This window comes from Lissotriton vulgaris, chromosome 6 (genome assembly GCF_964263255.1).
Source record: "Lissotriton vulgaris chromosome 6, aLisVul1.2, whole genome shotgun sequence".
Lineage (NCBI taxonomy): Eukaryota > Metazoa > Chordata > Amphibia > Caudata > Salamandridae > Lissotriton > Lissotriton vulgaris.
In genome coordinates this window covers 1,898,643,227-1,898,668,849 of record NC_141694.1, presented here as the reverse complement: position 1 = coordinate 1,898,668,849, position 25,623 = coordinate 1,898,643,227, and the positions used below count along the sequence as shown (strand labels likewise).

General features: G+C 45.9%; 1 protein-coding gene across 2 annotated transcripts in view; it reads left to right on the top strand.

Annotated features, from left to right (window-relative positions):
- Window positions 1-21,359, top strand: part of LOC147709828 (uncharacterized) — a 91,790-nt gene extending 70,431 nt beyond the window's left edge. For both annotated transcript variants that reach the window (XM_086928280.1, XM_086928279.1), the window contains one exon: window positions 15,762-21,359. In XM_086928280.1, the coding sequence (XP_086784406.1) occupies window positions 16,176-18,374 (2,199 nt within the window). In that variant the 5' untranslated portion in view covers window positions 15,762-16,175 and the 3' untranslated portion in view covers window positions 18,375-21,359. The remainder of the gene's footprint in view (window positions 1-15,761) is intronic.
- The last annotated feature ends 4,264 nt before the right edge of the window (window positions 21,360-25,623 follow it).

The following is a 25,623-nucleotide window of genomic DNA, read 5'->3' as shown; positions in this document are numbered from 1 at the left end:
CATCCAAAAGGGCATGGTATTGCCCGAGAGAGGCCTTATTGACACCTAAAGCACGTGACAAATCAGAAAGGATATCCTGTGTCACTACTTTCTCGCCTGTGTCGCACAAAATCAGAAAATATATCCTCAAAAACTGGCCCACAATTAATGCAGGCCCCATTAGTCTAGAGAGACCCCTCTTTGCCTTTCGAAAGAGTAAGAACCTTAAAGACCATCTAGTCAGAGCGGCCCTACCTGCCCCTACACCTAGATCAACCATTGAATCGAACTGGGGCCTTCCACCACTGCTGGGACATGTAAAGTGTGGTGGCTGTAATGTTTGTGGTTACACAATTGAGGCACGCAATTTCAGTCACAATGGTGTCTCTGTTGAAATGAAATCTCTTTCCAACAGTAATACTAATAATGTTATTTACACGATACTCTGCCCTTGCCCTAAAATGTATGTGGGACAGACAACTCAGAAAGCCAAGACCCGTATTTGTCAACATAGGTGCAGGACTCTCAATGCACCACTGGTCGAGCACTTCTCTGAAAAGAATCATACAGAGGACAACATTCGCTGGACAATCCTAAAGGTTGTCAAATTGACACAAAGGGGTGGCAACCTAGCTCAACTCCTGAACCGCAAGGAACTTAAGAGCATAATCCAATTTGACACCATACGGACCGGGCTGAACAGAAGCGAGGACTGGACTACCTTACTTTAGTCTGCAACCCACAGTGAACTTTACAACATAGACTTAACTCTACACCTCTGAGGTGACACTATGATAAGTGACCAGGATCTTATCTCCATTTGGACAATTTAAATTGTAAAATCATCAACTGCCGCACTGTTTAAAATGTAATGTGCAAAATTGGTCCTAATTTGTGTATACTTCAAAAGTTTTTAATTAAATGTCACTAGGGCATGTTGGTCACCTGCGCCGTTTTTTAATCCACACTGGTGTTTACTCACTTTCAAATTCCCGGTCCGCTCTCACCATTCTAAGATGACCGCCATACTCGTGCGCTCACTTAGTAATGCCTCACACACCCCTCCTAGGCCCGTGATCCGGGCCCGCGATCACCTGATTCCAGAACCAAGGCTTAAACAGTATGGCTGCACTTGGATCACTAGGCTAACCTGGCAGCAAGAGAAGAACAGCGTATCTGCGCTCCCTCTGTGCCCGTAAATCCTGACATCATTCAGATCCCCGGTAAGTGCCTTCTCCGTCACGACCGTGGCTTCCCGCTATTTATCCACTCACGGCCATCCTTTCTGGTAACCATAACCCCGGAATTCTCTCTTTTTACAGCGTATCTCCCATAACTCAAGACCGCATGCAGCATCGAGTACTCTCACACCGAGCTGCCACACGACCTCAACACGCTGATGACCGCCTATCGTCCTGGTAGGTCTTCCCTTACCACTATTGTCGGCGACCACCGCAGGAATTGTCCTCACTGGTCTAACAAACCCCTTTTTTGCCCCAACAGCGCAAGCCTCCGCATAGTGTACTGAGCCTTGTTACCCAAGCTCTCCTATTTGATTGTAGCTCCGCATGCTATCCCTAGCACTGCGAACCCTCTGATTCGAGGTAAGCTACACAGTCCCCAAGGAACTCACATCGCCTGATACCATCATCACCGTCCGCACATAAATTCACGCCCATGATCCCTTGGTTTTCTCATAGTTCTGCGGGCACAATATCTTTTCATAGCTCTCGTCACTGCATGCGTACAGCCTCCTCCGCTAGCTACACAACCCACCGGCTCATCACGAACCACTTTTGATGGAGTAATAAGAACCGCACCCTCACGCAGGACTAGCTGCCCATCTGCCAATGTTAAGTGCCGTGACTCGTTTTTACGCCGTTCAGGGGGTTAAACACCGATTGCTATTCATCTCACAATGTGCTACTCCTTGCGATTTTGATCCATGTAGGATGCACGATCTGACTCACCCGTGCACGTATTCTACGAGGTAAAACACCAATTGGTTCACTGCGGTTCCGATTAATGTAAATGTGTACAAACCATTTGAAATGCTGACTTCTCAAATCCTGTTTTTTAAAAACCTTATTGTCCTTTTTTAGGTTTTGACTGGCGATGCGCATGCGCCAAAAAACCTTATGATTTGTGTGTGTGGGTCGGGCATACGCCCCCTCCCATTGGCTACCTCCATAAATGGAGGCTAGCCATTGGGAGAGGGCTCCGTCCGTCAATCTCGGACCAGATTCGGGGGCGTTCCCGAGAATTTTTGGCTTTTGGCGACGTCACGCTACGTCAGCCAAAAGCCGAGAACGCCCCCGAATCTGGTCCGCTATTGAAGGCACCCGGAAGAAGTCCAGGTGAGTGCTTGCTTTTTTTTTTTGCTTTTTACCGCTGCCTCGGCTCCCGTTCCCGCCCCCCTACCGCTCTCTGTGTCTCCCCGGCCCCGTTCCCGCCCCCTACCGCTGCCTCGGCTCCCGTTCCCGCCCCCCTACCGCTGCCTCGCTCTCTGTGTCTCCCCGGCCCCGTTCCTGCCCCCCTACCGCTGCCTCGGCTCCCGTTCCTGCCCCCCTACCGCTGCCTCGCTCTCTGTGTCTCCCCGGCCCCGTTCCCGCCCCCCTACCGCTGCCTCGGCTCCCATTCCCACCCCCCTACCGCTGCACCATGGGGAAAGAGCAAGTTCCGCCTCTGCCCCCCCCCCCCTCTCCGTGTGTAATGCAGCAAAATCTTTTCTGTATGTGTTGCTTGGTTATGGAGTTCATATATTGACGCAAATGTGGGTTGTGGTTGACTTGAAGGAAAACATTTTTGAGGGCATGATTTGGACTGTCATGTATGTTAGTGGCTTGTGGGATCATAGACTCTGTTGCCTTCGCTGCTGGAGTGAGTTGATCTGCAATTAGATTCGATTGCAGGCTGTCCGCTTCTTATTGCTCGCATTTTGATCTCTTCGACCTGGTCCTGTATCCATCTGTCCTCCCTGCTTCTTTCCATGATCTCTAGTCTGGGTCTTGGATAATTTTCAGGGTTCCCCAGAGCTGTTCATTCAGCTTCTGACTCAGACTGTGCTTCGCATCGGAAGTCAAAAGCATCGGACATTAATAAAAAAAACTCCTTGTGATTCCAAAGTCTCAACTGTCTGTTGCAGTTGGATTTTGCAGGATATGGACCTACTGTACAGGGGGCCGTAAGAGAATGATGCAAAGCTTTGGTCTTTGTGGGGAAAGTGGCAGAGCATTCTGTGTGAGATAGCTGCTGTGACCATAATATCCTTTTCAGAACTTTGTAACTGATATTTACTGTGTTTGTGTAGTTCTTTGGGTGTTCTCCCATGAGAAAAAGAATGTATTGTATAAAAATAATTTGTACGAATGTGTGCATCAAAGTCCTTAAGTCATTAGTGTCTGTGCCGATGAGCTGCACTGTTACGAACATAATTGAGGCATTCTTAGTGCAGGGTGTTTTTTCCATAGCTGGCAGAGACTGCATGAGCTGTGGTGGGGAGTGTGTTAGCACGTATAGATTGCTTCTGATACTGAGCAGACTAAAGGTGATACTATTAGTTGATCTTTCAGGGCGTCTGTGCCTTTTGATGCTTGTCGATCCCTTTGTATGCTCATCATAAGCTCGTTATTTGGCAACTTCCACGTTTTAACCTGTTTTGCCCTGGAAAAAATCAGTTAAGACCCACCCCTTAAGGCAGAGGATGTCTGGGGCTGTGCTGTCTCTGCCAGCTTCATCATGGAAGCAAAAGCCAGGGGGTGGGGCAGAGGTGAGGTCTAGGGGCCGAGTGTCTGTGAAGCGATGAAGTGTGAGGTTTCGGCTGCGGTGTCTTATGCCTGACATGACTGACACCTTTCGACACAACTTTAACAGTGTGTTGGGACTGGAGCATTAGATAATCCAGTCGGGCTGGCATGCACTCTGCAGGAGAATAAGTAATGCTGACGTGCCTGGGGCACTGAGACACTAACGTTTTCCCTTAAATTATTACTTTGATTCTTCTTTATCATGACCCCTGATAGGGGGGGACACAAGGTTCGTGCTTCAGAAGGCATAGCGATTCTTCTCTACCCTGCAATATGTTTTAACACAGCAATATCTTGCCTATGGCTCTGAATTAGTTTTAAACACAGAGTAATTAAATAACAAGAAGCAAATAAATCCGCTGATCTTTTGTAGTGTCTTCGAAAAGCATAATTGGTGGTCCTTTTTGTAGTTATTTTAAGCTATATTTGTCTGCATCTTTGCATATGAGTGGTCCTCTGTTACGCAGCAATGTCTGAGATGTACCACTGTACATTGGGAACCTCTTTTTAGTGTATTGGTTCTTTACTATGGGAGGACCAAACATGTAGTCATGAGGTCCCATATATCAATTGTGGGCATGCCCGCAAAGGGATGCTGAATGTTTAGGTTTGTCTTTTTAACTTATGTTGGGCCATAGATTTCATTTAGTGGTATGTCGTGCAGTGTCATCTGTATGCTGGCTGACCTATATCTCTTCCTCATTAAAGCCTAGCTCTACTGGCCTTTCTTGTGTTTGTGGGAGGCAGTTGGTTCATACCTGCCCACTGCATTAGATGAGGGTCATGCATGTGTACTCACCACCCTGATTGCTTAGTGGTTTTCAACACTGAAAAGCTCATAATACTGTTGGGCTGACTGCAACTGACTGTTGTGTCAGAGGAACAGTACTTTAGGGTTTAATTAATTTCTGCCTAACAAGTATCGCCAGATAAATCTGTCCAGTTGCCTCCCAACTCGCTACAAAATCACCTGTGCAGTCTTTCAAGGGTCAGCACTGCCAGTAACCCTCTTGATCGCTGCATAGTGCTCCTAGCTAAGATCTTCACAGGTTCTGGTCTGTATGTTTACAGATTTTTTTTTAAAACATATTTTATTGGCGTTTCAAAAATCACATTTAATATACATTTAGTTGCGATGTTGCATACATTCTTAAATATTTCAAAGCTACTTCATATTTATTCGATTTTCATAAATAATCTTACATATCCCCATCCCTCCCACCCCCCTAGCAGATTCCAACAGCCATTCCATATGCGTGGCTATCCCAAATAGTAACTAATAGGATCGTCATGACATAATTCCCTGCTTCCCCCCTCTCCCTCCTCATGTTCCTCTTTGATACCACTATTTTAGTGCTTGGTTATATATTACTGACATGGCGTGTTTTTGCTAGGCAGTGAATTTGTTGCCCTATCACGTGTTTTGGAATTGCTACCCTTTGTACTGTGCTGTAAGGGAAGGCCTTCATGAGCAACAGGAGGGAGCTGCAAAAATCACTTGTTCAGCCGTGCAACTCTTGTGAATATCTTGGTTGTGTACTTCTAGAATGGTCTAGTCTGGGTGAGGAAGACTGTCACTAAATACTAGTTTGTGTAGTTTTTTTAATATGTGCCTTCTGTAAGTGTTTTATGCGTTCCAATTGCTAGCCTGAGTAACAAGTTGAATGGAAGGCTTTTTTTATGCTGAAGGAAAAGGCTTATGGAGAAGAGTATATTTATGTGTTTATTTTATTCAAATGTGTTGCCTAGACACTTTATCCAGTTCCTTGATGTCTCGAAATTCTCAATTCCTACATTCTTTTTTTTTTTCAAAACCAGATTTTATTGACATTTCAAATATGGATTGCAGAAACATTCACAGCCCTCCAGACACTGGATAGGCTGAAAGCAAATAATCAAGAATCACAGTTGCAGCAGTCAGCATAAAAAGCTGGATAAGACAAATGACATTAACCTCCCGGATCCCCCCCTTCAACCCCACAACATCCCCCCACCCGGTCACCACCCCCACCCCGTTCACGATGGTCACCAGAATCTAAAACAACATAAGCTGTACAGAGATGTTGATGCACTCTCACTCTTGCCCCGGTACTCATGGCAATTGATCCACTAGTGTATCCTGCTGCGGCGGCGGCTCCAGCCACAGCCCCCTATATTCTGCCCACCTCTTCCAGATTTTATAATGTTTTCTGGGGCAGCCACGGGCCTCAAACACGGGGCGTTCCAGTCCCATGCAATAGTCCATGCCCCGTTTCCAGACCCCATTCGGGGGCGCCCCTGGAGCTTTCCATGCACGGGCGACGTCCCGCTTTGCAAGAGTAAGGCCTAGGAGCAAGAGATGCCTCTTATAGATGTTGCCGCCCACCTGCTCCAAGACATGCAGTAGAACCCAGCTGCGACGTGCGCGGGAGCTGCCAGCCCAGGACCTCATCCAAGCAGTCCCAAACACGCTTCCAATATCGGGCTATAGCCCCACATGTCCACACCGTATGCAAAAATGTGCCCATCTCCCTACCACACCTCAGACAGTCAGGGGATGCAATCAGTCCAGCCCGCCACAGCCTCTCTCTCGTGTAATATGCCCTGTGTAGGTACTTAAATTGGATAAAGCGTAGCCGCACGGCGACAGCCGCCTCCCTCGGGGCCGCAAGAGCCTCCCTCCACCCTTCCTCATCAATCTCACCCACATCTCTCTCCCATTTAGACCGTAGGCCATCCAAGGAGGACGCACAGTGTGTGACTAGGGATTGGTATATGCATGATATCTTCTTCTCCGTCAACTCACCCATGAACAGTTTTGCCTCTATGGGACTGAACTCCGGTAGGAAGTCCAACCCCTCCAAAGCAGGGGAGACAGCATGGCGAAACTGCAGGTATTTGAAGAACTGGGTACTCGGCCTTTCGAACTCGTCCCTCAACTCCTGGAAGGACTTAAGGGTCGTGCCCTTCATAACGTGTCCCAACGCGGAGATTCCTATCGAGTCCCAGCCTCGAAACCCCGATAGGGTTGACAAGGCCGGCAGGCGGCCATTCTGCCACAGCGGGGTCTCCCTAGTCAGCCTATTCCACCACCCCATGCGACCAAGCGCCCGACGCCAGACCTGGAAGACAGTTTGCGTAACCACCGGGAGCTTTTTCCTTTTCCCGGCTGAGTAGAGAAGTGTGTGCAGGGTGTCGGGTTCCATTAAGTACCTCTCCAGAGCATACGCCGGGTCGCCCCGATCCCCATACCACCATTCATTAAGTATCATGAGATGGGACGCCTGGTAGTAGGATAGAATGTCCGAAGAAGCCAGGCCACTGCAGTAGGTAGACAGGAAGCAGGTGCGACGGGCCACACGCACCGCCCCCCCAGCCCAGAGGAAGCGGCCCAGGGCCGAATTGACCTGGCGGAACCATTGTGGCAAGATAGGATATGGGTGGTTCTGTAGTTGGTAGAGCAGGCGCGGGAGGGCGACCATCTTAAAGATGGCAGATCGGCCATATAGATTCAAGGGCATACGGGACCACGTCTTCATGTCCGATCGAACTCTGTCCCAAACCGGAACAATATTACGCTCCCACGATACCCCAGGGATGTCAGTCAAGAACACCCCTAGGTACTTAAGGCCTCCCGTCGCTATTTGTAGAGCCGATGCCCAGGCACCGGGAGCTACCCCGCTGCCCAGGGTCCTACATTCTTTTTGATTTTATTGTACTACTGTTATTATTGGAAGGATGAGCAGATTGATGAGTGGGCGGATGGATGTGTGAGTGGATGGATGAGTAGGTGGAAGGATGAGCGGATGGATGAGGTGGTGGAAGGATGAGCGGATGGATGAATAGGTGGAAGGATGAGTGGGCGAATGGATGAGTGGGCGGAAGGATGAGTGGGCGGATGGATGAGTGGGCGGATGGATGAGTGGGCGGGTGGATGAGTGGGCGGGTGGATGAGTGGGCGGGTGGATGAGTGGGCGGGTGGATGAGTGGGCGGGTGGATGAGTGGGCGGATGGATGAGTGGGCGGATGGATGAGTGGGCGGATGGATGAGTGGGCGGATGGATGAGTGGGCGGATGGATGAGTGGGCGGATGGATGAGTGGGCGGATGGATGAGTGGGCGGATGGATGAGTGGGCGGATGGATGAGTGGGCGGATGGATGAGTGGGCGGATGGATGAGTGGGCGGATGGATGAGTGGGCGGATGGATGGATGAGTGGGCGGATGGATGGATGAGTGGGCGGATGGATGGATGAGTGGGCGGATGGATGGATGAGTGGGCGGATGGATGGATGAGTGGGCGGATGGATGGATGAGTGGGCGGATGGATGGATGAGTGGGCGGATGGATGGATGAGTGGGCGGATGGATGGATGAGTGGGCGGATGGATGGATGAGTGGGCGGATGGATGGATGAGTGGGCGGATGGATGGATGAGTGGGCGGATGGATGGATGAGTGGGCGGATGGATGGATGAGTGGGCGGATGGATGGATGAGTGGGCGGATGGATGAGTGGGCGGATGGATGAGTGGGCGGAAGGATGAGTGGATGGATGAGTAGGTGGAAGGATGAGTGGATGGATGAGTAGGTGGAAGGATGAGTGGATGGATGAGTAGGTGGAAGGATGAGTGGATGGATGAGTAGGTGGAAGGATGAGCGGGCGGATGGGTGGGTGGAAGGATGAGCAGATTGATGAGTGGGCGGATGGATGTGTGAGCGGATGGATGAATAGGTGGAAGGATGAGTGGATGGATGAGTAGGTGGGCAGCTGGAGGGAGGGACGAGGGAGCGGATGTATGATGAGGTCGGCGGGCGCCTGCTTTGATAGATAAGTGGGTACCGGAATGGACAAGTGGGCAGCTGGGTGGGTGAATGAAGAGATTGGTAAGCGCATGCGTAGATAGATGAGCGGGTGGATCAGTGGCTGGGTGTTCAGATGGGTTAGATGAGTGGTTGAATTATTGTAAATGACAATGCCATTTATGTTAAAAAAAACATAAATAAAAATAATGTCAAGAGCAATGCCAACAGCTCTAACTTTAACAAAGGCAAAACCATTGCATTGTAAATGCTTGTCCTTCCCTGTTCTCTCCCTAAACAGGAGTATTATTTACACCAGGCAATATAACTTTGTTTAGTCCTGATGATGATCCTTTCTAATCAGAGCAATGGATCAAAACGTCGACTCTTTTAAGTAGACATACATTTAACCACTGTGTATCATTGCGTATGTTCTACTCTGGAGAACACTCCCAACACTGATTTAAAAAGTGTCCAGTTTGCTCACTTTCTTTGACTGTGAAAATTCTCCCTCTGTATTACTTCCTTTCCTTCCACTGTGTTTCCTTCACTAGTACGGCACAGGACTGTGCCCTACTTTAAGAATTGCTGTCTTTGTATTCTCTTATCGTTTGATTCAATTTAAAAATAAATTCCTGGTCCGGCTGGACATGGAAAAATATATAGTAACTTATTGTGTTCTATATTTAATTTGTTTATATCTTTGAAATTGCTTAGGACCTTTGTTTCCTTCAATTGACTTATACCCTTGGTCCTTAGCTACCTTTTGGGTCCCCCTTGTTTCTATAAAAAAAAATCATAATCCCAAGGTCACATCACTCATGCGGTTATACTTCAGGCAGGGGGGATCGTTCTCGCTTTACGCCGCCCACCACTGTCCCCCACAAGCGCAAATTCCCCTTATCAGCGGAGTATTCTAGTCCACAGATCCGGCGCAGTCACGCCGCTTGTATGGCAGCGCCAAACTCAACCTCCCGGCTCAGCCAATTCTCATTGCAGCAGGCCCTGTACAATGTGAAGTTCACTGTTCCGCTCTCCCGCTTGTTCTCAGGCAACCATGCATCTCAGTGTGCTTCGCTTTTCACAGTGTCCGATTTGGTCGGGGCAGTGGTGGCGCGATGTAGTGTCTGACAATGCTATGGCTCAGGAACACTGCCAGCGCTATGTCCCGTCCGGTCTCTGGGCACCCCAGTCCCGAGATCGTCTCCGATGAGCTGGTGTATTATGCCTGTTTTAAGCCCGGTGCGCCCAGAGGCCGACTCTTGTCTCACTGTATGCCTCTCACCACTTTCTGCCATCCGCCGCCATTTCAGGTTCGCTCAGTTTCACTCGCAAGGCCAGGGGTCCGCCATCACATTCCCCGGACCACAGCACACACATGTCCACACTTCAGGACGGAATGAAGGGCTCAGGTATGTCACCTCCTACCACAGTCGTCCACCGTCGAGGATTTCACTTTCCGGCGTATTTCTACGAGTCTCCGAGTCAGCGCAGCCCCTGCTTCATGTCCGGAGGCACCAAACGTTATCTCCCGGCTCAGACTTGCCGCGGCGTGGAAGGCCCCAATCAGCCCGCGGTGCGCTGCTCCGCTCTCTAATGCGCCTGATCTTGCTGCTTCTTACATCGCTGTACTCCTCTTCCTTAGCGGTTTCTGTGCCTGCGTAATTTACCCCGTTTTGAGGCAGTAGGCAAAGGATATTGAGAGGGTATTGCACTTGGCCGGCAGAGCCCTCAATTAAGAGGCCATCTTGCTGCCTGGCTTGGCCACGCCCCCTTCTCTACTGTATGTTGCTGGGGGCACTGTGACGTCTCAGCTGGAATCTAATACATTATTACAGTAGAGTAGATCTGTTGTTTTCTTATTGCGGTTGGCCACAATTAGACATTAATAACTTATTACAGTTGAGTTGTGACATGGTGTCTGCTGCCAGAGCCAACAGCCAGGTGAAAAGGCAGGTCAAAGAGCACCATAGCAGGTACAGTTTAAACAAAGAAAAGAAGAACTGCCTTTTTAGGTCGAACTTGGGGAGTGCATGTGCTGCTCTGCCAGACATGCTGTATTCGAGAATAGACGTGAAGCCCTGCCCACTGTCTGCCCATATTTGTCATTGGATTGTGTCAATGTTCTTCGTACATGCTGACTTCTGATTCGTTAACAGGCTTGTTTGGGCCTCTTTAGTACCGCCTTGTCTTTGTTTGTAACCTCCCATGAGGACTTACACTTTTACTTCCGTTATTACACGGTATGTCTTATTTAGTCTGTAAACACTACTTTAATGAGTTTCTCATACTACAGCCACGACATGCTTTCCTGCAACATTCAGTGCACCATGCGCTCTTTCACTTTCCAAGCAGCCCGGGATAATGGCTGCCGCTGCTTTGAAATGAAATAGGTCTCGCATTTACAAGAGTTTGAGCTATTGGCATTTTAAATGACAATGCCTTTTATTTATGTGTTAAATATCAAAACAGATAAATAAAAGGCACTGTCATTTACAATGCTAATAGCTTAAACTCTTGCAAATGTGTTACCTATTGCATTGGGTTGTACAATGGTACAACGCTGGTATATATATTGCATGCATTTTTTTACCGCGATTATGCATTATCATCTCATTCCAATACCATGCATTGTTTTTATATTTAAACCACCCACTCCCCCAACTTACCTTAAATTTGTGGTATTGGAATTCGATGTAAATGTATAATCGCTGTAAAAAATGCATTCTAAAAAAAATTTGAGGGAAAATGCATGCAATTTATTTACCTCGTTGTAAAAGCGGCTTCCCATTGCATTGCAAATGCTTATTTAATTTGAGCCGCACCGCTGCTTCAGCTGAGATAACAGCAGAGTTGTGCAAACCAAGTGAGTGCTACGCATGCAGGTTCAAGGAGGAGTGTGAGTAAACATTGAATGAGTCTCGGCTAGAGAGCTACGGCAGGGAAGGAACCTTGTGAGTAAACATTGAATGAGTCTCGGCCAGAGAGCTACAACAGGGAAGGAACCTTGTGAGTAAACATTGAATGAGCCTCGGCCATAGAGCTACGGCAGGGATGAACCATGCTCCAACTCCCCAGTGAGGCAGCAGCAGGTCGAAGAGACGTCTAGACATCAGCTGCTCCTGCAGGACCGATGGACAGCAGATGAGTATACTGTGTGGGCTCTGTCTGCCTGCACTGACTTACCACTGGGCTCGTCTGGCTGCAGTTTGGGGGCCAGGGCTTCAGGCACATGGTCCCCTCTCCAGTGCCAGCCCATCAAAGGCTGGGATGTGCTCGCATCCCCTCCCCTGAGTCGTGCAGTTATCTGGAGGCCGTGAACAGCTGTTAAAAGCCTGACTGGCTGGGGCAGTCAAGTGTGAAAATACCACGCGCTGTTCCAAAAAAATGTCATTTCCCTTGGCATAAAAAGCACGGGAGAAATGGCGAGATTGAACCGCAAATAAATGCAGGGTGGCATCGGAACACAATCCATGTGTTTTTTTGTACTTAATTTGAAAAACCTTGGGGACTTTCTAAAAATTGTCCACTTTTGAATGCACGCGCAGATATGGCTTTTTCTATTGCAGAAAAAAAACCTCAGCACAACAAATGTTTGAATTTACAGACCATTTTCCGCATGTTCTTACGCTTTAAAAAATGTTCCATTAGCTCTCATTGTGTGATTACGCCCTTACTCATTCCTTAATCTGTCCATCTGAGAATAAAAAACAAACATGACGTCTTTAATTCTCAGTCATATGATGAACGTACAGTCTCCCACAAGCATAAAAATTATCATGAAATCTTTATTTTACGGCAAGGACTTCTGTGGATTTGGCTAATGTAAATTATGTAAATTATGGTTAGCTAAAAGATAACAGATGCCGAGTTTACTCGCATATCTATTTTGTATAATGTGCATAGAATGTAATTATCTTTTGTAAATTAAGTGTTTTTCTCAAACAGTTGAATTCCTATTTCAGACTTTGAATTGACAAGTTGCCCGTGCTCCGAGACTGAGGAATTCTCTTGACTGGGGGGAATGTTTTGATTTGTTCTGCATTCCGTCCATCAATTGTGTGTCTTTTGCCATTCTCCGAAGTGGGCTCTCATGCCTCACTGGTTTGTTAAAAACTCAACTTTGTAAAATGAACCCTCTGTAGAGTTGTCATATGCTAAATCCCTTCCAGTTCCTGGAGTCGGGTACTTTTCTATTAGTGGCAAGCCATGTGTGACACTTGAGGAAGAAGGAATAACCAGCACTCTTGGCCGGCAGCTTGCCTTCTCAAAATGCTTGTATTTTTAATAAGGCAATAATCTAGTCATTCAATACATATCAATAACACATGCCTTCCTAGCTAGAGCATTTTTTTTTTATAAGAGTGAGTTTAAGTTTGGATATGATTATTATTATCAAAAAGATGCCTGCTCTTCTTGTGGAAGCATAGTGATAATGCTTTCTAATTGTTTATAAATTAGGGTCACCCAACGCAGGTTGATGAGGGCCAGATTACACACCCATTCTGGTTCCCATTTTCATTATCGCATGTAAATAAGATTCAGGTGGATATTGTGAAATCCTGACATGGCTCCACCCAGGCTTTACTGACCAGTTAGGTTTACATGATGACTCCATGTCATTGAGAAGGCGATTCACCAGCGCTGGGTTTTTCTTTTACAATGTCCTACCTTTGAAGCAATCCTCACTGCCCCTTCTCCCGGAGCACTTTCTTTGTCTCCTTCACCTAAAGCACTCCGCTTGCCTTGCCTTTACCTCCTCTCAGGCACTAGCCTTTGCCCCCTCTCCTAGGCTCACCACGGTGCTCTATGCATTTCTATCACCTAGGGTGACCAACTGGCATTGGTGTAAATTTAGGACAATGAGTAAAAATTTGGGGCACTTCTTTGCTACCTCCTAATGGGTTCACACAGAGATACATCACTTCGGTTTTTCCACAGTTGAATGTGCTCACTGTATCCCTGCCTCCCTGCAATATGCTAGCTCTCACCAGTCCTCGTCGCTCCCACTGTGTACCATTGCTTGCACCCCAAGTCTCTGTGCCTTGACGGGTTTACCTCATCCTCTTATTATACCTTGTGATACCCCGTGCTCCAATGTTTATCCACCCCCCAAATGCACCCCTTTTGGTTTATGCATCTCTACCTTCATAACCTGTAATTCCTGTGTCTGCTTCAGCTCACATTGTCTCACTGTAGCCCTGCTCATCGTGTCTCGGCTCCCCATGCCTATGCATCCTGTGCGTCCCCAGTCTGTCTCCATGTTCATCCTATCATTACAACCTCCGGCTATGTTCCATTAGTCTGTGCACAAACCTACTAGTTACAACCTGGAATTTTCTCTTTATTCTGCTTGTTGTGGACCCCTAGGGATAATTTCACCAGATTCATAGCAGCCACCCAACAGGGTGTTAAAAATCAGGTAAAATTAGCACCATAATACTGCTTAACGTTATTAAATATCCACAAATAAAATAATCAGGTGACTCTTATTCTCTTGGGTTCAATATGTCCATACCCAGCATTTCCCTTTATGTAATAATGTATTCTTGTTGTGTCCTTAATAACTGCATAGTATTCATTTGCTAAAACAAATCCAGGATTGCTTTAAAATGTATCCCAGTAAGCCTCATACGCCAGAAACACAATCAATACGCTTGCTTGTAAATTAATTGTAAATCACACAATTGCCATCACATCCATCCACTACTAAACGCATAAGTAAAACATATTTATATTTACACTTATAGCTCCAACAAATGCTATACCCATTGTATTGCAAATGCTTGTTCTTTCTTGATGTTGTGTAGCATTGGGAAAGCCTCTATGTCTAAAAGGTGAGACTTCTTGACTTTGCTAATGTGTGTTTATTGTGGTTGTAAACCTCCTTTTTCTTGTGTAGCTCTGGTCAGAGCCTCTGATCTCTGGAGTTACACTATGTGAAAGATGCTCAGAATATTGTCTGGGTCCGATCACGGGCTCTTATAGTATAAAGGACTCCCTTGCAGCAATTGATTATATTTCCCGCTGTTATTGTGATGCTCTTTGTTGTGTGGTCCATTCACTGGAAAAGGCTCTGTTAAACCTGACAGCCTTAGGGTGGTCTTTCCCCAACTTTTTTCCTGCCTCCCATTTTCTGTGCTAGTTTTAGCTGGCCTTAGGACGCTGCACCTGATACCACTGCTAATCAGTGCTAACATGTTTGTGCTCTCTCCCCTAAACATGGTAGCATGGGCTCATACTCAGTTGGCATATTTAATTTGCTTATGCCCCTAATAAAGTGCATTACATGTGCCCAGGGCCTGCTAATTATTGCTACTAGTGGGCTGCAGCACTGACCGTGCCACCCACATATGCAGCCTGAAATCATGTCTGATGCCTTCCACTGCAGTGCCTGTGTGTGAAGTTTACTGCCACACCAACTTGACATTTAAAGCTACTTGCCAAGCCAAAAACCTCCCCTTTTTACATATGTCTCCCCTAAGGAAGGCCTTGGTAACCCAAAGGGCAGGACGCTATACTATGTTTTACATGTTCTGGTTGTGACAAAAAGCTAAATTACTTTTTCACTGCTGTAAGTCCTACTCCTCTCATTGGCTAGAACTGGGAATTCCTCAGAATACCTTTAAGCTGTAATTCCTGATTGGAAAGGAGTAGCCTTTTCATGTTTTATATTATTGCAATGGTAATGAGAAATCCTCTTTACTGGTAAAGTCGGATTTAACATTACTATTTTAGAAAAGCTACTTTTCTCTGCTTGTACTGGTCTTTGTGCCTTACAGCCTGACTCTAGTACACGTCTGGGCTAGGAGACCAACCCTTTTGTGTATTCCGTCTAGAGAGCCACAGACACTGCAAGGGTTGGGTGTGATTTAGCACTTATCTGCATCCCGATGGGTCTTTCTGGGCAGAGGGGAGGAAGGGGCCCACTCTTACCCTTCAGAGTGTAGTAGACTGACCGCATACAAACGAATGATAACTCACTTTGGTAGTCTGGAGTGAGTGCTGGGAGTGAAAGAGATACTGGTGCACGTCAAAACCACTCTATTGCATCTTTTACATTGAAAGTGTAATCTAGAATTTCTTCAGTGCACTTGTCTATGTGGTCCATTAAATGTCTCATTAAATGCCAATAGATTTTCGTGATGGACCTACCATTTAAGCTTATCCAGTGTTTTTTTAATATATTTTTCCAACAGGTGAAATAAAGTAATGAACAAAAAAGGTGAAAGCATTAAACATCACTTGTGTAGGAAGTGATGTAAAAACTGTATACCTCGAAATTTCTTCCCTTGAAGGCTAATGCCTCGCCAAAGTCTTTTTCTACAGCAGAAAACCCAAACTGCCCAATGTGGTCTGTACTTGGCTCCTAGGGATCAGCTGATATACATTGACGAAATAACACACTGACATACTGAAGCAAGTCTGATAAGGTTCTCACTACGAAAGAAGAGCTAACCTGGATCAGAAAGAACACACAGAAGAGACACCGTATGAATATCTAGAAAGTGACAACGCATTTATTAGGGAGAGAAAGAGCAAGTGCAACATCAGAAAATAATACTGGAGAAGAAACATATTGATGGACTGACTGTGGAAAAGTTTTCTTTGCAATGAAAGACCCAATGCAGCATCAGAGTGTCCACGTAGAGGAGAAACCATATAAATGTACAGAGTGTGACAAATCATTTAAAAGAAATGAAGACCTAAAGCTCCATCAGAAAATCCACACTGGGGAGAGATCATATCAATGTACAGTGTGTGACAAATCATTTAAAAGAAATGGAGAGCTAAAGCTACATCAGAAAATCCACACTGTGAAACCATATCAATGTACAGAATGTGACAAAGCATTCATTTATAAGTCACGTCTAATGGAACATCAGAAAGTCCACACTGGGGAGAAAGCATATCAATGTACAGAGTGTGACAAATCATTTAAAAGAAATGGAGAGCTAAAGCTACATCAGAAAATCCACACTGGGGAGAAACCATATCAATGTACAGAGTGTGACAAAGCATTTATTAGAAAGTCATATCTAATGAGACATCAGAAAATCCACACTGGGGAGAAAGCATATCAATGTACAGAATGTGAAAAAGCATTTATAACAATTGTAGAGCTAAAGCGACATCATAAAATCCACACTGGGGAGAAACCATATCAATGTACAGCATGTGACAAAGCATTTATAACAAATGGAGAGCTAAACCGACATCAGAAAATCCACACTGGAGAGAGATCATGTCAATGTACAGAATGTGACAAATCATTTATAACAAATGGACAGCTAAAGGTACATCAGAAAAACCATACTGGGGAGAAACCATATCAATGTACAGAGTGTGACAAATCATTTAAAAGAAATGGAGAGCTAAAGCTACATCAGAAAATCCACACTGGAGAGAAACCATATAAATGTACAGAATGTGACAAATCATTTAAAGTAAATGGAGAGCTAAAGTGCCATCAGAAAATCCACACTGGAGAGAGATCGTATCAATGTACAGAATGTGACAAAGCATTCATTAGAAAGTCACAACTAATGGAACATCAGAAAGTCCACACTGGGGAGAAAGCATATCGATGTACCGAATGTGAAAAAGCATTTATAACACTTGTATTGCTAAAGCGACATCATAAAATCCACACTGGGGAGAAACCATATCAATGTACAGAATGTGACAAAGCATTTGTAACAAATGGAGCCCTAAAACGACATCAGAAAATCCACACTGGAGAGAGATCATATCAATGTACAGAATGTGACAAATCATTTATAACAAATGGAGAGCTAAAGGTACATCAGAAAAACCACACTGGGGAGAAACCATATCAATGTACACAGTGTGACAAATCATTTAAAAGAAATGGAGTGCTAAAGCTACATCAGAAAATCCACACTGGAGAGAAACCATATAAATGTACAGAATGTGACAAAGCATTCATTAGAAAGTCACAACTAATGGAACATCAGAAAGTCCACACTGGGGAGAAAGCATATCGATGTACAGAATGTGAAAAAGCATTTAGAACAATTGTACAGCTAAAGCGACATCATAAAATCCACACTGGAGAGAGATCATATCAATGTACAGAATGTGACAAATCATTTATAACAAATGGAGAGCTAAAGGTACATCAGAAAAACCACACTGGGGAGAAACCATATCAATGTACACAGTGTGACAAATCATTTAAAAGAAATGGAGTGCTAAAGCTACATCAGAAAATCCACACTGGAGAGAAACCATATAAATGTACAGAATGTGACAAAGCATTCATTAGAAAGTCACAACTAATGGAACATCAGAAAGTCCACACTGGGGAGAAAGCATATCGATGTACAGAATGTGAAAAAGCATTTAGAACAATTGTACAGCTAAAGCGACATCATAAAATCCACACTGGAGAGAGATCATATCAATGTACAGAATGTGACAAATCATTTATAACAAATGGAGAGCTAAAGGTACATCAGAAAAACCACACTGGGGAGAAACCATATCAATGTACACAGTGTGACAAATCATTTAAAAGAAATGGAGTGCTAAAGCTACATCAGAAAATCCACACTGGAGAGAAACCATATAAATGTACAGAATGTGACAAAGCATTCATTAGAAAGTCACAACTAATGGAACATCAGAAAGTCCACACTGGGGAGAAAGCATATCGATGTACAGAATGTGAAAAAGCATTTAGAACAATTGTACAGCTAAAGCGACATCATAAAATCCACACTGGGGAGAAACCATATCAATGTACAGAATGTGACAAGGCATTTATAATCAATGGAGAGGTGAAGTAACATTAGAAAATCCCCAACATCAGATAATCCACGTAAGAGAGAAACCCTATGAACGTGCATATTGCAACAAGACATTTATTACTAGGCAAAGATAAATACTTCATCAGAAATTCCACTCTGGTGAGAAACAATATGGTTGTACTGAATGTTACTTAGCAATTATTACAAAGCGTAGTTTAAAAATACATCAGTATGTTCACACATGAAAGAACCCATATAATTGTACAAAATGTGACAGCATTTATTTCAAATGGAGCGTGACCATTCAACTGCACTGCATGTGACATGGTATTTATTATAAAGGGAGAGTCAAAGCAATATCAGCATCCACACTGGGCAAAAACCACATGAATTTATAGAATGTAACAAGGGATTTATTACAAAGCAAAATGTAATACAAGATCAGGAAGTTAACACAGGGGAGAAAACATATCTATGTACTGAATACCACAATGCATTCATTTTAATGGAAAACTTAAGCGACAGAAAGCCAATGTATGTACAGAGTTTAATAAAGTCTTCCACAGGAAGAATAAGCTAATGTAGCATATACAAATACACACTAGAGAGAAACCCTATTAATGAATAGAATGTGACACGGGATCGATTACAAAACAAAATGTAATATAGCAGAATGTTCACGCAGGAGAGAAACTCAATAAATGTATTGAATGTGACCATGCATTCATAAATGGAGAGCTAACTCGGCATCAAAAGTCAACCCTGAAGACCGCACTGAATTTCGCCAGGCATTTATTGACAAGGGAGAGTTAAAACCGCATCAGAAAGTCCCCACTGAGAAAAATCTATATGAATCTACAGACTCAATCAATCAATGGGTATTGAGCGTGGAAAATCATCAGTGAAGTTCTCAAGGTGCTGGGTGAGGAGTTGTTGTCCTGAGTGGCCGATCAATTGAACAGCCAGGTCTTGACCTTTCCAGATTCAGTGGTGAGGCAAATCTCAGGCGCAGGGTGGGTTCATTCCAGGTCTTTGCAGCCAGGTGGGAGTAAGAGCAACCTCTGTTCCTTGTGCCTTAGACTCTGGGAGTTTAAGCTAGGAAGAGGGAGGCGGAATGCATTGGTCTTGCAGGGAGCCATCAAAAGATCTTGCAGAGCATGCGCATTGGGAGGAAACAGATGGCAGAGATCATGTTGATTTGCTTCTTCATAGAGAGCTTGTTGTCCAGGACAGTGCTGGAGTCACAGGCATGGTCAGTAGGGGAGGGGAAGAAGCCAGGTTCTGCTCACTACCATGCGTTGCTTCAAGGAGATGCATGGTTACTGAAGATGAGGACTTCTGTCTTGTCCGTGTTCAGTTTTAGACAGTTGTGCGTCATCATGAGAATCCAGTCAGGATCCCCTACGGACTTGGCTCCTCCTAAAATTCTTAGGAACCATGTTCACCTCCTATGGAACTACATAGGCAATCTGGCTTCCCTTTCCTTCCAAGAAAGACAGGTGCCTGAGGAATGGAAACTCGCCCAGGTAGTCCCGATTAAAAAGAAGGCTAACCTGAGTATCTCCCACCTGGATAACCTTAGGCCCATTTCCCTTCTACCGTTCTGTGCCAAAGTGGTGGAAAAATTGGTCAATAACCAGTTGGTTAAATTTGTGGAGGATAACTATGTTCTACACCCCTCCCAATCTGGTTTTAGGGCGGAGCATTCTACAGAAACTGCCCTCCTTTTCTCCACAGAATTGCTCCGCCAGAAAGTGGATGAAGGACAGACCGCTGACCTGATATTGCTGGACTTGAGTGCGGCATTTGATACTGTATCGCACTCTAGACTTCTTGACCGTCTGAGCGAGATGGGAGTTACCGGGCTGGCGCACGAATGGTTGGTCTCCTTCCTGGCGGATAGAAAATTCCAAATGCACTATCCCCCCTTCAGATCCACACCTCGAACTTTAAAACATGGGGTCCCGCAGGGTTCCATTCTCAGCCCTGTGCTGTATAAGGAACCCTTAGCCAGGATGGTGGAATCTTATAGGGTGGACATCGTATCATATGCGGATGATACGCAACTGGTGGTTACTCTATCTCACAACCCAGTTGAGACGGCAGATAATTTTTCTGCCTGTCTTGTGGTACTGGCAGCTTGGATGAAGTGCAATTGCCTCCGCCTGAACGGGAATAAGACCGAACTTCTTGTGATTGGTTCCTCCCCTTCAATCTGGACATCAGCCTGGTGGCCCATTGACTTGGGTCCTACACCCACCCCTTCTGATACTGTGACGAACTTGGGTGTTCTCTTGGATCCCAATCTCTCATACTCCCAACACATAGGCAAGATGGCGGGGAAATGCTATGGCATACTGAAGGTCCTGCACAAAATCTTGGATCTCTTACCTATTACAGAAAGGAAAACCTTAGTCCATGCCCTGGTCACGTCCCATCTTGATTATGGGAATGCCCTGTTCTGTGGCCTCAGTAAAAAGGGACTGAACCAGCTGCAATGTGTCCAAAATGCGGCGGCCAGGCTTGTCCTAAAGTTGACGAGGACGTCCTCGGGAAAACGCGCGTTACAGATCTTGCACTGGCTCCCCATGCGGGAACGCATCCGGTTCAAGGCCATGTGCATTAGTCATCGTATTGCACACGGCAAGTGCCCGGCCTATCTCCATAGGATGTTAACTATTTATCGTCCAAAGCGCCTTTTGAGATCTATGGGCAGTATGCAGTTTTCGATACCCCGCATTTATAAAGCACGGATGGGTGGGCGTTCCTTCAGGTTTTTGGCCAGCAAACATTGGAACGAACTCCCTATTGAGTTGCGGATGGAACCGTCGCTAACCAGGTTCCGGCAGAAACTGAAGACCTACCTGTTTCCTGAAGTTTAGTATTAATTCAGGGTTTCTCCTCCCCTTCCCTTCTCCTTTTCATGGTTTGATTTTTGTTTGGAGTCGTGTTGGAATGCATCCTAGCGCAGAGACGCACTGTCCTTAGTGTATTCAAGTGCTTAATAAATGTTTTTATTATTATTATTATTATTATTATCCAGTCGGTGATGTTGGCCGTGCACCTATGTAAGTTGTCTCTGGAGGTAGTGAGGTGGATCTAGTCAGTATAGATCACCTTCAGCCCATGCGAACTGACAATGTTGGCTAGGGGTGTCATGTAAGTGTAGGAGAAGGGGGGCTAGGCTAACGGAGGATCCTAGTGAGGTACTGCAAATGATGTCCTTGGGTTCAGGAGTTGGGCGGGAGTCTGAGTTTTTCTAGTGAGGTAGGAGGTGATCCATTTGAGGGCATTTCCTTGGATTCCGATGTGGTGGAGCTTGTCGATCAGGATTTGGTGCGAGACCATGTTTAAGGCAGCTGAGAGGCCAAGGAAGATGAGGGCTGCAGTCTCACTGAGGTCCAGGAGGGCACTGATGTCATCTATGGCTGCTATCAGGGCGGTCTCTGTGCTTTGATTGGCTCGGAAGCCAAACTGGGAGGAGTTCAGGAGGTTGTTGTGCTCCAGGTGTCTGGTCAGCTGCCTCTTGATCAACCCCTCTTAGACTTTGGCTGGGAATGAGAGCAGGGGTATCAGTCAGGAAATCTTCAGCTGCTCTGGGTCTGCTGAAGGTTTTTTCAGGAGGGGTTTCACTTCTGCGTGTTACCAATCACCCGGGAAGGAGGCCATTGTGATGGATCTGTTCAGTGGATTTGTGAGCTCTAAGCTTATCGCCTTGCTCCGGAGGTTAAAGATAACGTGGGGGCATGAATCAGTGGGTACACCAGAGTGTATTGACTTCATTGTGGAGGTGGTGTCTTGTGCGATGAGGAGGTCCCAGGAAGTGGCCGGAGGTCGGAGTTAGTGTCAGTGGGTGTGAGGAGGTCGAGGCTGTCACTTGCGGAGAGCTGAGATTCAAAGTCCCTGTAGATGACGGCGATCTTCTAATGGAAGTAATCAGCAAGCATGTCGCACAGATCCCAGAAGGGAGTTATGGTATTCAGTGGACGCATGGTTGTTGAATTCCCCAACGATGGTGAAGAGCTCATTGCTGTGGTTTGAGCTGAGCTCTATGCAGCATGTGACAGCACTCTTCTTTGCTTCTTTAAGGAGAAGGTGGTAGAGGTTGATCGATGTCCTGAAGGTGGTGTAGTGCACTGGATCCTTACTGGTAATCTATCTTCTTTCTAGCCAACAACAGTCTCATTGAGAGGTCTGATGTTCCGGGGTAAACAAGTTGACACACTTTGCAGATTCTCTGATCTTGTTCGGCTCGGTGGGGGTGACATAGTCGGTGATCCAGTCTGTGAAGTTCTTGATGGCCTGTTTAAGGTCTGGAGCTGTGTCCGGTCAGTTGGCATGGAGAGTGTTGTTCCAGTTCTCGTCTGAGACAGTTTTCAAGTTGCGCTGAGGTGTGCTGGGGGTTTGGCTTTGGTTTCTGTAGCGTTGTGCCCTGTGATGATGAATTGGACAATGGAGTGGTCGGTCCAGGTGAGTTTTGTGACATGGTGGTACTTGATTGTTTCGCTGGAGATGAAGATGGAGTCAAGTGTGTGCCCTACGATGTGTGCTGGGTTGATGATGAGTTGGATGAGCCAGATGTTGTTCATGCTTTCTATTAGGTTGTCCGTGCTGGCATCGCTGAGGTCTTCCATGTGGAAGTTGAGATCTGCTAAGAATATATAATATTCGGGGGCAATGGCGAGTTGGGTGATGAAGCAAGGGATGGCTTTGCAAAGCTCGGGGCGAGTTCCTGGAGAATGTGTCAAAGTGTTCTTAATGAAGTAACCGTATGAATGTTCAGAAAGTGACAAGGCATTTATTAGAAGGGCACTGCACAGCCAATGTACCATAGGAAAGCCCAACCGGGGGAGAAACCATATAAAGGGCCAATGGTATGCCCAGACGTGGGTACCGAGCTCACTGTGCACTGGATTCAAGCTGACTGATGAGGGGTGATACCCCAAAACCGGTCCCAGGATGCTTGTTTCAGGTCCAGGGAGGACCTGGCTTTGCAGTTCGAGCTGGACTGTTCCCATGAGGAGCAGGGCCAATGGTTTGCATATGGCAAGGTCTAAACTGGGATGGCATGGGGAGCAAAAGAACAGTGGATTTAAACAAGATCTCTTGACTGGGGGTGAATGTTTGATTTATTCCGAATTCCGTCTATCATTTGTGCTTCTTTTGGTTACGTATATAAGCACCATACAAATTTTAAACCAGCAACAAAATGCAAGAGACATTGTATCAATGTTAACAACTCTATGCCCGCATACTTAGATTGAGGTGGTCTGCGATGTCACTGCTGGTTGTGGTGACGGGATAACACATCCAGTGTTGTGTAATGTTTAGAAAGCTGACTCATGGTCACTAAGCAGCTTGGCAAAGCCCGTTTCCTGATCCGTAGTTTACTATAATATTGTCATGACAAAGGCAATCGCTCTATACCACGCTCCTCTCTGGCTGGGCTACCACCAAGTAACAATGATAAAAACCATAATACTCCTGAACTGTATGGGCCCATGTGGTAACCGAAGAGCCACATTGGGAAGTATACAAAAATAAATCCTCAGTCCTTGAATGGACAGAAGGGGCAATTGATAGGTCAGTGTTTCACCATTCTGAAGACATGGATACTTGGATAGAGGCTATAAAAAACTGGTTGCTTCGCTTTACTTGTTTATGAAAGGCTAACTGTTAATTCCACAGTGATCAAGGCTTCAATCAAGCAGGATTTATAAAGCACGGCTAATCGCCCAATAGGTTATCCTGGTGATTACAGGTCCTGTAGGCTTATTTGAACACCCAGGTCTTGAGGGCTGTTTGACCTGGCCCTTTTCGCAGGGTTATCCTCAAACTTTTTGCTTCTTCCTCCTATTTTTTCCTGTCCTGTTGTTGTTGGTTTTAGGACTGTGGGCACTTTACCACTGCTAATCAGTGCAAACGTTCTTATGCTCGCTGTGTAAATTGTTATTATGAATGGTTCTCCCTTATTGGCATATTTTTATTTACTGGTCAGTCCCTAGTAAAGTGCACTGGGTGTGCCGGGGCTGGTAAATCAAATACTACTAGAGGGCATGCAGCACTGATTGTGCCACCCACATGAGTGGCCCTAAAAAGATGTCTCGGCCTGCCACTGCGTAGCCTGTGTGCAGTTTGCTAACTGCCATGTCGATTTGGCAAGTGCACCCACTTTCCAGGTCCTAACCTTCCTTTTTCTTACATACAGGACACTCTTATGGTATGCCCAAAGTACCCCCCTGGTCAGGGTGCAGTGTATGCGAAAGGTAGGACATGTTCTGATGTGTGCAACATATCCTGATAGTGAAATACTGCCAATTTAGTTTTTCTCTATTGAAAGGCAATCTTGCTCCTTAGGACAGAATGGGTCATGCTCTGTAACATTTTACAAGCATGTCTTCCCATAGGATAAGATGGAAAAATAACGTTTAGGCTCTCTGAACTTAGAATTTAATAACACATCTTTTTACTAAAGATGGTTTTTAAATTGTGTATTGACTGTCTGGTTTTGGCGTGGCAGGGACTGGGGAAGTGCCTTCTCTCAGACGGCCACTGGGGGGGAGGGGCCTGATGTGTGTCCTGCCTTTCCTGAATGAGTCAGGGTTGGGCTGAATAGACCTGGGCTGCATTCAGAGTAGGGGGGAGTAGTTCTCACTAGCACCCGAGTAGGCCCGGTCTACATTTAGAGTGGTGGGAGAAGATTCCCCTTACACCTGAAAAGGACCTGTCTGCCTTACACAATGCTGTCTCCACCTCCTGCCGGGTAGCTGCACCAGAGAGGACAGAACTGGTTTGGGCTGGGCTCAGAGACCCTTGCGCAAAGAGGACAAAGACATTTCGGAGTATAAGTATTAGACCTAAAACCCCTGAACTTTAGACTACTTCTAGAATAAAGAGGAACCTTTGCCAAGGAGAAGAGCTGGAGAAACTGAGGGCGAAGTACTGCCCTTACTGTGGGTTGGCCTGCAGCTACTGTTTTCTGCCAAGGAAAGGAAAAATAATTTGCTGTGTGCTGTATCCCCTGCTTGAGGAAATTCTCCAAGGGCTTGAGTAGAGCTTGCCTCCTGTTTTGTAGTCTCAGGAACACAAAGACTTCACCCCCAGCTCCCCTGAACTTCCTTGCTGGGAGTTCTGACCAGCCAAGAGGGGCCTGAGGGTCTTGGGCTTCTGGAGGTTGTTTCTGCTGTTGGGAGCTGGAAAAGCAGCGCTACAACAAGGAAATCTATGCATTGCTCTTTTTGTGATAGTTTTTCTAACGCAACGCCGTGGTGCGCGAAGAATCTTCCCA